This window comes from Corvus moneduloides, chromosome 1 (assembly GCF_009650955.1).
Source record: "Corvus moneduloides isolate bCorMon1 chromosome 1, bCorMon1.pri, whole genome shotgun sequence".
Classification (NCBI taxonomy): domain Eukaryota; kingdom Metazoa; phylum Chordata; class Aves; order Passeriformes; family Corvidae; genus Corvus; species Corvus moneduloides.
In genome coordinates, this window is record NC_045476.1 from 64025589 (window position 1) to 64039522 (window position 13934).

Sequence of the window (13934 nt, forward strand, 5' to 3'; positions counted from 1 at the left end):
ACCAAAACCAAACTTAGTTTTATTTTTCATATATACATATACAGAAGATTTTGCATTAAAAAACTTGAGAACCAAATAATCTGTACATATAATACAGCAATTTAAGTCTTCATTAATAGAATCTTAAATTTTCAAGTCAATCTAAAAATCATTATATTAAATAAACCAATATTAAAATCCAAAAAACGGGGATGAGGATGAAGAGGAAAATAATGACCACATAACATTTGTATTCTGCCCTTCGCATGTATCATTTATGCTCACTGAACATTTATTCTCAGTGTAACTTGAAAAACCTCCAAATTCTGAGTTTCTTTCACTTGTCTGAAATAACTCCAATAGGGTCTGCAGTGGTGAGCTACAAGAGCTTCTCTTCTCTTCAGGAACAGACAGTCTATCTGAATTCTTTACATGTAACTCCATAGTCTGTTTCCAGGTTTCTCTTTTATTCCTTCCCAAGTTAAGCTTCACTTTTCTGTGCAGCTTTCCAGACGGTGAACTGTGGGCAGTGCTGGCAGCTGATGCATTAAGTTCTTTGTTCACAGCAGTATCAGAGACCTCAGCCTTCAGAATGACATTGTGCTGCACTTGTTGATGATTATCACACAAATCAGGATGTTTCTTGACAAACGTAGGATTGGCATCTGTTTTTTTCAAACACTTTGCTGGTAGAACTACTGAATTATTTAATTTTCGTTTTTGCTGCAGTAAGTTTTTGTCTTTTTCATTAAAATGTGTAACTTGGGTGTGAGAATATAAAGTGTATGTTCCTTCCTGAAAACACTGTATATTCTTTTTACTTAGATCTGGTTCCAGTATTTCCCTGCTGAATGGCTCAGAAGCTTGAGACAAGTTCTTTGTGTACACTTTGTCAGTTTTCTGAAGGGGCGGCTGTATGGAAGTTGATGATACAACAGTCTCTCTTACCTTCACAGTACAGGAGCAATCAGTCTTAATATTTTCATTATTAATTCTGAACTTACTTTTCAGTTCTGAAGGTTGTGATGGGTGACAGTAAAGAACTGAACAGACAGATGCAGAAACAGGGGTAGGTATTGGCACAGAATTTGGTTGTACTTCTGCAGGCTGGCGATCCAGTTTGAGTGCCTGCATTGCAGTATCCTTCCATGAGTAAGTTTTCAAAGAAATGCGTTGCTTTTTCAGTCGCTCTTTCAGCTCATCTGGTCTGGTTATCTTTCCAATTATAGGAGAAAAATATCCTGTGCTACATTTTGTCCTACAGTGAAATTGTTTAAAAATATTAACAAACGTAAAAAACCCCATGCAACATAACTCCATAGGCAACTGATTCTGGAAACTAACTACTGATTTTAGAACTAACAAAAGAGTTTTTGTTTTTACTCTTCAAGGAAAGATATATTTAGGGTAGTAACGTGGTGATGATCTGTTTACCCATTGCTTTTCTGATCCCCTATTGTTCCCCCCACTTTCCCCTGCTCCTGGCCCTGGCCCCTGCCTTGGGCTCTCCCTGCTGGTTCCTGTACCCCAACTCCACCCATGGACTGCCCCTGAGAAAAAGCCCCTGCGCCCGGATCGCAGGGTCCCTCTGCCTCTGGGGGTCGCCAGGACAAGATGTAACCATTAAAGGCCCTCTGAACCTCCCAATGGACACCCTTCTCGCCTCCTTCGCCGTCACTGTGCTGTAGAGCTGAGAGCTGCCAGGGCAAAACCACGGAGTCGTCCGAAATGGACTACGGGAAGGCGAAATGGTCGCACTGCCCAAAGCAGCTCTGCTGAGCTCTCAGGGAAAGCTGCAGCTTGCTACACCAAATCTAGCACTACAACAGTAACACACTATTTCTACAGGACCGGAGCATCTATAGTTGAATTTGATATTTTCTTACTGATTTCTACAGCTCATAAAATTGTTTTAAAAACACACAAAGTAGTCTAGTATTTCAGTAAATCTCAATTTACGGTGGCATTAAGAACAAAAGTTAGTGAATATAATGCAATGGCTATAAATACTTACAAATATTCTATGATATATACACAAAATTAACATAATTTTCCTGACAGGATTTCAAGCCTAACAACTCTTGAGTATTTCGAAATCATAAAAGAAATAAAGGCTTGCTTTCATTACGCTATCAGTTGTTTGATTCTGTTCGCATTTCCTTTGATTTCACTAAGAATATACCTTTATTTCTTCATTACTTGCCTTTTTTTTTAAATAAATAAACAAGAATTCCTTATCTCCTGACTCATTTGCAAAAAATCAGAGCAACCGTGAATAATGTTACTGTTCACGTAACAAAGACCCTGGTGCCTACAGTTCAAGACACCAAACAAGCCTTTCTCACCCTTTCAAGCTCTTGAGCTACAAGGAACGAAGTGACATTTGCTTTCTCTGCTCTGCACAGGCAGCACACAAGCTAAGAGGTTTAGAGTACAGGCAGAAAGTTTTTCCACAGGTAAGGAGATCAGATTGACTGATTTGCTGTCCTTTGACTTAGACTACCAAAAATGACAGAAAGCATTCAGAGCAAGATGTCCAGACATTGCTGTCTTTCTGATAGCAGTATTTCAGTACAGCAGATTTTGCTTTATAGAAGCTGAAGATACGTAGGACAACTTCTGGCAAAATTCAGTCTCATCTTTCTCTGATGTCATCTGCACTTCTGATTGTTTTTTTTCCTAAATTCTGCTTTACAGAACTGATTTGCCAGGTACAGCTGCATTGCAAATTTCCATTATTTATTTCAGAGTTCAAAACATGAATTTATCCTATTCTATTCAGATCAAGAATTTCAGGACTATCTTTATGTTCAATGTCATGACTCACAGAGTCTTTAGAATTTATAAAATGTAACTCACCTTTTTATTTTTCCTGTATCATCATCTTTGTATGCAACAAACTCATAAACTAACTTTGAGATTATATCATCAACAACTTTATACTGTGTGCTTTGTGCAAAATTTCGGTGCCGCTCACTTTCAAGATGCTGCAATAAAGAGAAAACATGAAACAAATCTAAGACTACAGATACAAATATACAAGTCAGCAGTACAAGAAGGAGCAAGTAAATATCATTAATTTACTACTAGCATCTCCAAGACATCAATTACTAGTGCCTTCAGCTATCAGAGATAGGTTTTAATTCTTAATTGCTTCTTCTAACATGGGAAAAAATACTCATTTGCTGGTTATTCAGAAAAATATTTTAAAATAAAAAATTATAGAGAAACGTCTGGTGACACCACACTTAAGAGATATGATGGTATCAAAGCATATACTTGACATTTCACATACTGTTTGCAGATCTTCATATTTCTTCCCACAGCATTCACAATATCCTCTCTTTTTTTTGTCCTTCTGAGGAAACTGAACAGGCATTCCACAGTCCTTGTCACTGTTTATTTTGTTTCTGTTAAGAGAATATTTACGAGTCTTAAATACGGGACTGAGTGCTCAGCTTGCCTCTCACAGTATGTTCATTCTTACATACTTAAAAAAAAAAAAAAAACCAAACCCCAAACAAACCTCTATTTCCCCTTAAACTACATTATTTTAGTCAACGCTTATTAAAAACAGAGAAAAGTTATGCACAGATTTAAAATCAAACAAACAAAACCCAGAAACATTTACTGCAAGAAGACAGGCAGACCCAGCGGAATTATATGTAAGCATCAAACATCCAGGTTAGCACAGATGTACTACCATCACTGACTCAGAATAAATAACACAAAATTGCTAAACAAATAAAAATCAAAGGACATTTAAAAATCTCTGTGCACAGATGATAAAACCCAAACTAGAAACAGAAAAATAAAAAAGCATTTTAACACCCACTGTCAGTATTTTTGAAGCCTAGAAAACACACATCTGAGAAAGATGACCTCTCCTCAGTCTCTGGCAAAAGTAACAGCCATATTTGTTGGTTAAACATAATTTTGAATATGCTGACCTAATGCCATTTTGTCCTGTTTTTCTAGGTACAGGCTAAGTGGGAATGCAAAAAAGTGAACCTGAAGTTCTTCCTGGACATTAAAATATGAAGAGGTTCTCAGTAGCTGCTCCATGACCTTCAGAGTCCTCATCTGGGGAGACCTACTGCTTGCTGCAACCCACTATTAAACCACCTAAGGCTGATATGCCAGCAATAAAGCAAAGTCATCAATCTCTACTTCCCTTTTACTTTGGAGGAATAGTGCCATCTCCCTGTTTAGCCAAAAATCACTCTGACAGATTTTACCAAGTATCTGCATAGATGTAAGGTCAGGACTTTACATCAGAAAATCTGCCTTGAAAAATCTCTAGCTTACAAAGCATAGCAATGTATTGTTAACATCCTGACCCAGCACTTCTTTGGTTCCTCAGGACAGGGAACCCCAGTGTGTGCTTTAACTGTTACATCAGCCTTCACACCTTCCCTCTGCAAAACAGTAAAACTCTTAGAGAATCAGTAAAGCAGGATATAACCAATAGAATGGATCATATGAAGACTGAATATGTCTGCAGGTCTTGCCCAATGCAGAAGCAAGTAGAACTAACAACTTCGTTTCAACAAGCTTTTCTCCCAGGTAAAGATAAAACAAGTGAACATTCCCCTCTCTCTCTCTTCCAAAACTGACATTGCTCACAACTGAGTATGAAATAATTTCCCACCTAAACATCTCTTTGGTATGTGCCCACCTGAAGTATTAATTAGGAATATTTATTCAAACATAAATTCTGAAATTTTTACTATATCACATTCCTTAATCCATCCAAACAAAAACTGCCTTTATGGTTTTTTAACGGTTTAAAAAGAATGGGTCTTTCCAACCTCCTCTGAAGAGACACAATCAGAAATTTCCTTATTAATACAGCAGTCACCCTTGCAATATATGTTTTTTGCTTATTCATATTACCTTCATTGCAACTAAAAAAAAAAAAAAAAAAAGGCATTATGGCAACATCAGCTAAAACCTCCAGCACTGTATTAAGGTCAAGACTGGACAAAACTGTGGAGAAGCCGTTTTATAAAGAAAACAGGTATCACAGCTAATTAAGTCTTCAGCCCCCCAAAAAAAGAAAAGCAGCAACTTACTAAATACAGAAAGTTCCACATATGGCAAAGCTACCCTTTGCCTAAACATATTTAGTCTCTCACAGGAATCAATTTAAGAAGTCGATGAAATAAGCTAGGTAGAAAAGATTTTTAAAAACCACACTGATTCACAAAAAACAATTAAGACACTTAAATATAAGTTTCAAATCATAAAATTGATTTGCTGAAGTTCTAACTGCATCTGTAGCGCTCAAATAGAGCCTGAATGCCAAAATGTAGGACATAAACGCTGTAAAAAAACCTGCAATTTTACTGGGCAGCTGGCATCCACTTTTCATCTTTGAAGAGTTGAAGCAGTATTAGCAGTTAATCTAGTTTCTGTAAATTATCAACAATATGCGCTCTTTATCAACAATGGTTAGGCACTGTGATTGAGTATCACTGCTTTAAAAAATTTAACTAATTATTTCAGTACTGTACGGATAAATACAAAAGAAGCCTCAAGAAACCCACTTCCTGTGAAATACTTACTGAATAGCATCCAAGAGGAAGACAAAGAAGAAACCAGTGGCAGAAAGGAAAAAAATACCTTACGCTGACCCACAGTGAAAGGAGAAGGCCACATTTTTGAATGTATGCAGTTCTATGCCCCAAAAAAAGGATTAAAGACAGGACAAAGAGGGGACAGATAGAGAGACGGACACTAACAGTATAGTAAATACATAAGCTGAGACATGGCATTAAATAGCACAGAAAATTAGAAGAAGAGCAATTATTTTAGAACACAATTAGTAATGAAATGATTTAGAGAACAACCCTCTCCTCTACCCACATGTCGATAACAAAGTTTTCAACAAACCTTTGCTTAGACTGAGTTTGCTTTTGACCAGAAGGATACTTCTTATCCACCTCAAATGGACTATATGGCTTTGGAACACAATAGTTCAGAAATGGAAAACTCAGTAACTGCAGGTAAAATGGTCGATACTGGCTGCATTAACACAAAACAAGCGCATGAGAACCATCAAAACCAGAAAAAGGGCTACATTGCATACATTACTCCAGGTCCAAAATCTTGAGAAGGTGTTTCTCTTTTACATATGTCATACACAGAACGCTAAGCAGATAAATATTTTAGACTAAGTAATTCATTCCCTCCTTGATACTTTCCTTCAGTTTCCACAGCTGTCTTACACATTCCTTGGGATATGATTTGTGTGCCTATTAATTGTGAGTTGGGTAACCAGTAAACCCAAGAATAATTTGGACAACAGTGCATTTGTGCTCCTGAGAAGTAGCTACATCAGTTCCCAACATCCAATGCATTTTTTTTCTCATTTTACCATTTTCTTAAAAAAAAAAAAAGTAATCAATTCACCATTCAAAATATAAAAACTGACCATCTCATTTTTCAGAAAAATAATATTCCTGTACACCACTGTACTTTCAGAGATACCAGAATTTGCAACTATACCAGTGCTCTGAATATATTAAGAACTTTTAAAATAGGGCATGTCAAAAGCTCACATCCTGAATAATCATTTGACTGAAATGCTGATGGCAGAGTTGTCTGATTTCTTCCCCCCATTACTGTTATAAGCTACCCAGGCAAAACTACAACAGCAAGTCTGGAAAACATAATAGCAACAGCGAACCATCACGTTCTGCTTCTGAACCGTTACTTACGTAGCATAAACATTAAAAAACATTATGTTACATAAATATTTAGGAGTGTTTCAAGTGTTTAGTACGCCACTACATTGTGAAGTCAAATTCACATATATTTATATATGAATTTCTTGTTCTTACAACTGTGTTGGTTAAATTCTCCCCACTATCCTCAGGTCCCTCATTCCTGTTGCACCAACTCAGTGTACAACTGGGTTTAGATCTCTTTTTTCAATACAGGAAAGCATCAGAGAAATCAGGTCAAAGAATTTAGCGCTTATAAACAACATCATAACTCAGAAGTTAGTTAGGGATTTAAAGGTGCAAATTATGCTGTGCAGAACTGAACCTTTTTTTACAATTCATTGTTCTCACAACTTCTGGCTAACTGGCATTTTCTTACACAACCAAGACTGATTGATTACAGGACCAGAAAGACGTGAAATTTTTCAAGGCTGAAAGTATCAGATTGCGTACTATTGTGGATTCTGAAGTCAGATTAATAGCTTGTAACTTTTCCCTTTAAAAAGAAATGACTGAACAGGAAATTAAACCTAATTTCTATTAATTATTTTAACTAACAACTTCTCTTTCCTTACATCTGAAGGGTGTCAGCAGGAGATAAATGTAACTGAGTTGGGACTACACGACTGGAATTCAGTATGCAAAGTCTTATTGGCCTTTTGGGCTATAGGATTTGGATTTAAGGAAAGATGTAAAGGTTCAGGTTTCCCTTTCACTCATACAGTCCTTGGTAGGAAGTAAACTGAAGAACCCACTCTCATGATCTACAAACTGGAGTTACCTGTTAACTTGCCACTTCCATCACCTACTGCAAATATTCCCTACTATACTACTACTTGGTCAATCTCATTTGGTGGCTAGACACATTTGTATGTTATTATAAGAGAGCAGTACACTTGACATTTGAAGTCAGGAAGTTGAAAGAAATTAAGATTTAAGGACACACTTTCTCAAGTAATTCTGAATTACTCAGTTTGAGAATCACATTACTGAATGCACAAAGAGAACACTTACCGACTCCTATCTTCCACCCTGATAAATGGACTTTTCAGTCTACCTGCTCAAGGGGGGAGAAAAGGAAATCAATAGATAATTACTTTTCATCCTTTATCATGCTACTCCAGTAGCTTAAAAAATAAGCAGACTTCATTTTAGAGCTCATTATGTACAGGTTTTGACAAACTCATGATTTCCACAGAAGTTCTTCTACATGCTTCTGTTGGACATACAAATTGGAGTACAGCACCACATTTGACCACATGAGAACTGTAGCACATTCTTAAGCATTCAGAAAGTCAAGCCAGAAACCTCTACAATTATTGAAGTACTTACTTTTCGACTTCTGAGCAGTAACTTGTTTTCCCTATTGAAAAAAGAGAGATGGTATAAAATCCCTGCATTTTTCTGCACTTTACTTAAAGATTTAGCTGTAGATAATTTAAGTTATGAGAGTCTCCCTGTGTTAATCATGACTTCATACACTCATGATGACTTTTGCAGGAAACTAAGCTCACTAGGACTTTGAAATAAGGTAATGTGTTTCCCCAAAGAAATATTTATTTCTACACTAAAAAAAAAAGAAGTGTTCTCCTTCAGATGCCTCAATTTATTTTTCCTAAAAGCAAATCTAAACAAAGAAACTAAGAAAGGTAAATTTATACACTTACTCTCTCCACTCTGAAACTACCTTGCCATGGTTTAAAGTTCAGCCTTTAATACAGATAGCATTTTTACAACACTTTATAAATCCTAATTAACTGCAAGCTGCAAAATGCCACCAAAACCTGTAGAACAGCAAGCATCTCCAATTAATACAATTCTTTTCATTTGAATGGATTTACATGGGCTGGGTCTTTTATTATTTTTAGCAATGAAGACTAAAATTTAGAGGAATATTTTGTCTTAAAGTGAAGCCTACAATCAAGCATTAGCTGTTAATTTTAATTGCTTCTGGTAAAGGTACAAACTCATTTTATAGTATTTGCAAAACAATCTCACCTGCTATCCATGAACACAGTGATGATTTGGCAGAGGATTTTATGTAGCCTCAATAACTAGCCAATATTACATTCCAAAACAAAGTAACACACCCCAGGTAGTTTGGTTCCACATTTACTTATCAGGCCCCATGGCTAAACTAGACAATTGTGCAAATTACAGAGCAACTGCAGATGAAGCACGCAAGAGCTACAAGCTTTAATGTCATTTTCACATGCCAACTGCACATTATTGGCAGAAGAGCTTGAAGATGCTTTATGCTAGTTCTTTACAAAAGAAGAGTTGCAGATTCCCTATAGAGACCTAGCTTCTCCAGGAAACGTAACTATGATTTTTCGGAATGGCCCATCAAAATGAAAGCATTTCTAATCACTGTGTCACAAGGAAAATTATACAAGGCAACTTAGCTGCCGTCTACATCATATTAAAGCCGCAATACATTTTATTATTTATTACTTTTGAGGCAAGCAGAATGAAAACTTCAGACAGTTCAGCACTTCTGATAGTTAGATATCCTTTGCAACAGCACAGGTCTACAAATTACACAATCAATGCTACTATTAAAGCTATTTTTAAATAACGTTGAAATACACAGCAAATACTTTTTATCTTTCAAAGATGGTTTTTAAACATTTTACAACATACTAGTCTGTGAAAAACTGAAAATGAGCAATACCTTCATTAAAATAAGATCTACAGGCTTCACAGTAGGCAGTACTTAGTACTTTAGTACTTAAGTGTTTTCTTAGTTAATGAAACAAATGGCATTTTTATAAATGGCAGAGGCACTTACCACATCTTTAGAAGAACTGCCTGCTCTTTTGATTAGATAGAGCTCCCTTTTCTTTTGTTCAATGCAATTCTTAACATCTGGCAAAAAGAGGGAGAATTATACTCAGTTTATTCAATTTTTGTATGTTTGACATAATTTTTAATATTTCGAATTCAACAAAAGAAAAGTTAAATAAACATTACAGGTTCAAGGCAGGCTTCATCCAACAAAAATATTTACCATCAATATGAAGGATCTTCACTCCCCAACTCAAAGCATTGGACAGTATACTACCAGAAGGGATTAAGTCCTGCAAGCAATAAATTATATTAATAATCTTAAACAATGCATAGTAGATTACTTAAAAGAATTACAAATACAACATATAATATGAAAGCTGAGATTAAAATGCAGATGCTTTGCTTCTTAGCCAAAAGACTATCACTCTCCTAGACTCCTCTTCTGTCTCTGTATTACAGCGCCTCACCATCAGAAGAATATATTTAAACCTTCAGAAAACCAAAACTGTTCTTTATTGTCACATTTTATAGTAAGATTTGAAGACAGTGAATTTACACATTAACTTCATGAACACCTCTCAAATGCTAGTTATATTAGCAATCCTGACAAATTTTAATACTTGTCCTAAGACTCCAGATATTCAATTCCTCAGGAAGTACCCAGAAAACATACCTGACACTTCACTTCCATGGCTGACTTCTCTCTAAAACCACTAAGATCATTTTTACTACCGCTTGTTTTCTAGAAGAACAAACCACCAAAGGTTCTGAAGCACAAATTTGTTGATAATTTGGCTTACCTGTTCTTTGATTGCTTTTTCAACCAAGGATTTTCCTCTGCTCATACGTACCTACATTAAAACAGAAACACACTTGTAACGAAGTGAGACAAATTATATTGCTCTCAAAAAATACATATGTTAGATACAAGGGTCTCCTTTTGTTCATTATATTTTTCAATAATGTGCATTTTTCTCACAAAGTTATGGTTGATACAGTCTAAGGGGAAAAATCCCAAAACCAAAAAACCCCCAACAAGTAATCCTTTTCAGCCAAAGCAGGCCACTGCAATATTAGGGCTGGAACAACACAGATGGTGGGAATAAGCAGCCAGTGACACAGACCAGGAGATGAGGTTTCATCAGCTGAACTTGTGAAAATTAAGCTAACAGTCATGAATATAATCATAGCCTCTGTGTTATCCCCTGCTTTTCCATCACCAGTGCATTTCCTTTTTCTACTTTTTGCTGCTTATTCATAATGAGCTGGCTTTACCTATGCAGGTTGTTTGCAAAACGAGGTGCCCTCACCTATGCAATACATAGACCAGCCTGCAGCCTGGATGTTTCTAAATAAGCACCATATATATAGTATAGCTAAGTATTTCAACCGTATTCTGAAAGGACACAAGACTTGCCCATGTAAGCAACTTCACATAAACCTGAATAAGTTCAGATACTAACTGTTGCAATTAATGTGATCCCCTAAGAAAGAGCTCAGAGAAACTTAACATTCATAATGCTCAATTTTAATTACTTCCTACTACTATCAGAGTGTTTCTGCAGGTATCAGCATTAACAACATGTAATCAGCCAGATTTTAATAGGCCATGTTGCAAAAGAGACAGGAATCACTGGATGTCATCACGTGCCTGATCCAGCTGTCAAACATGACATCAATGTTGTAAGTCAGACATACTACATTAGAACAGATTTGAGTGTACTCTGCTTACTTGCAAAAATGGCTCCTTTTTAAAATTAGTTTCAAAAAAATTGCTGAATTAGTTAGAGTTAGTTAACAAGTTAGCCTGAATAAGCGTAAAAGTATGTTTGAAAGAAATCCCCTTATTCACCCAAGGAACTGCTGCCACCTTTACGAAACAAAATAGGAGAAAAATTGAAAGAGCATATCCCATGGGTTGCACCTGATTTGCTTTACTAAGAAACTTACTGTATCTACTATCTTAAATGAACTTCCATCATTTCGATCTTTTCGGTTGCTAGGATGAGGTGAACCATTTCCTCCGTTAGGCGCAGATTCTGGACTAGGAACAGGAGAAATCTGGCCAAGAGCTGGTGCAAATTTCGCCTCCTTTTTATTAGTCACCAGATAGTTGATATCTTTACTAAGAAAACTCTCCACTCTCTAAATATAAAGATATAAAGAAAATAATTAATTCAGGACAATAGATCAGTAACTCAATTTTACATTGAATATTTTAAAGGAAAGTGATAAAACTTCTAAAACAATAAAGTTCAAAACCACTGAATTAACAAGAAAAGATTTTCTAAATATCTGGATGACAATGACAACTAAGTTGTACTTGCGTCTTACCAGTCACAAACTCCAATTTCAGTCCCTTAATTTCGTAATCTTTATCAAAAGAGCTCTGCTTTGTTTTGATTATTATAATTTTTTTACTACCTACCTGTAATACTTTCCAAGTATAAGAATGTAAACATTGTATTAAGTAATAACAGACTAATTCAGACTACGGAAAACAATTATCTCTAATTTTAGGTAACAGAAACTATACAGAAGTGTTCAGCTAAACTTTAAGGCAGGTGTTTGCAAATGTAATTTACAGTCTGCAAGAAGCTATAAACTTACTGAGTTTAGAACTAGCAGAAAAACTAAAATTTCAGGATAGCTACCATGTTTCACACCTATATTATTCATAACACTTCTCAAAAAAGTAAAATGTAAAGTAGATTCATATTCTTATACTCAGTAATATAAAAATGTCATTATTCTGCATTTACTCTCTTCCACCTTGCTCCTTCAGTGTTTCATTGCCAACTACAGTGTGATTATCAGGTATCTGCCTTGTTATTTCATGTCAGTTTGTATAGTTTGAAGTATTTTCCTCTTTTCCACTAATCAGTGTGGAAAGCACAAATCACACAGCTTGAAACAGTACCTTTCAATTCTGTTCTATGTACCTTTTACAGAAACAGGACATACAGAGAGAGGCACTTCTGAGTGCGTTCCACACAAGTAACAATGAAACATGTGGTAATTGATATTGAGGGTGTCGAGCACCTCAGATTGAGGCATTTACTCCTCAGAATAAGGCAAAAAAACTTTCTTTTCAGTCTTTGAGTTTTGAACTCACTTTTCACACATGAATGCCTAAAATTCTGGTTTAGAAAGACAAATGACAGCGTGCACTTATTTGATGTTAAATGTAAAAAAATGCACTTAACTCAAAACTGTGTTATTGCTATTCCTTACTGCAACTATGATTTCAGACAAGTACCAATTTCATAAAGCTGCTCAGTGTCCCTCTAAGGTCAAAGAAGTATTGCCAAAGCAATGTTCAGAACAACTAGCAATTTAAGCAGATCCCTTCTGCCTCTGTGCTTGAAAGGTGTTTAGTAATACAAGCAATGCAATTAACATTATTATCATATCCTGTACTTGATTGTATCAAAGAGTACCTTCCACACAGAAGAGAGAATTAGGAAAAATATTAGTAAGATGCTTGTAAAATTTATTAGTTAAGTAAGAGTATTCAAAAATACTCACCAAGATACTCTGCACAAAAAGTAGTTAGTGAAGTTACTGACTTACAGTAAACATATACAAAACTCTTCCTTTAATCTCTTTCAGGTTCAGCTGAACACTTAGTTGTAACACATAAACACGTCAATATAGTCAGAAGCAGCAGAAGAAAAATCATCTCAAACAATGAACCCTAATAAATTCGGATAAAATTTTAAGCCAAGTAAATAATTTTGTTCGAAAACAAAACTTCTGAACAAGAACTTTTGTTCCAATCAGTAAAGCAGCTTCTCTTGAAAAACCACAGAATAATTTGTTGATAAGCTCATTGTTTGTACTAAAGTTTCTCATTGTTTGTACTAAAGTTTAAGACAAACAGAGAAAAATAAGACCCCATCTCAGATAAGTACAAACATTAAAATGCAGTCACAAAGAACACAAAAAAAACATTCCACATACGTACATTTTCTTTCAGGTTCATACAGGTCTCTATTATTAACTTACCCCGCCCAGCTCTTTGAGGTCCTTCTCTAACTTTTCAGAGATCACATTTGATGGGATATCGAGGTAAAACACCTTCCCAGTGAGCGGCTTAAATTTTAGTTTCTCTGGTTTTCCTGTGTCTTTTTTCACATTCTTCAGGGAAGATTTTATCTTTTCTGGTTTTGCTTGTATTCCATCTGCTGAAAGAAAAAAAGAAAAGGCAATTTAGACAGAACTGAGTTTTGGTTTAATTTGCAAAAAGGAAAATTCCTAAATTATGGAAATGGATGGAGCAAGCTTCTATAGAATAGCTTGGGCTGGAATGGGCCTTATAGATCCTGTAGTTTCAACTTCCCTGCAAGGGAGGGGCAGGGACACCTTTCACTAGAACAAGTTGCTCGAACTATAATTGCACATATTGGTTTTTCTTCCTCACTGACTTGCTCCTAA

At 35.8% G+C, this 13934-nt stretch overlaps 1 protein-coding gene across 5 annotated transcripts in view; it reads right to left on the bottom strand.

The window, feature by feature from the left end:
- The window catches only part of DBF4 (DBF4 zinc finger), a 14865-nt gene continuing 931 nt past the window's right edge, over positions 1-13934 (bottom strand). Inside the window, exons 2-12 of one of the 5 annotated variants that reach the window (XM_032113045.1) lie at positions 13506-13681; positions 11448-11642; positions 10298-10348; positions 9718-9787; positions 9499-9575; positions 8040-8070; positions 7722-7767; positions 5875-6006; positions 3275-3389; positions 2839-2966; positions 1-1237 (exon numbers count right to left, since the gene is read on the bottom strand). In XM_032113045.1, coding sequence (XP_031968936.1) covers positions 172-1237; positions 2839-2966; positions 3275-3389; positions 5875-6006; positions 7722-7767; positions 8040-8070; positions 9499-9575; positions 9718-9787; positions 10298-10348; positions 11448-11642; positions 13506-13681 — 2087 coding nt within the window. In that variant the 3' untranslated portion in view covers positions 1-171. Of the gene's footprint in view, positions 1238-2838; positions 2967-3274; positions 3390-5874; positions 6007-7721; positions 7768-8039; positions 8071-9498; positions 9576-9717; positions 9788-10297; positions 10349-11447; positions 11643-13505; positions 13685-13934 lie in introns of all 5 variants that reach the window. The other 4 variants (XM_032113037.1, XM_032113026.1, XM_032113062.1 and 1 more) reach the window with 4 other exon arrangements.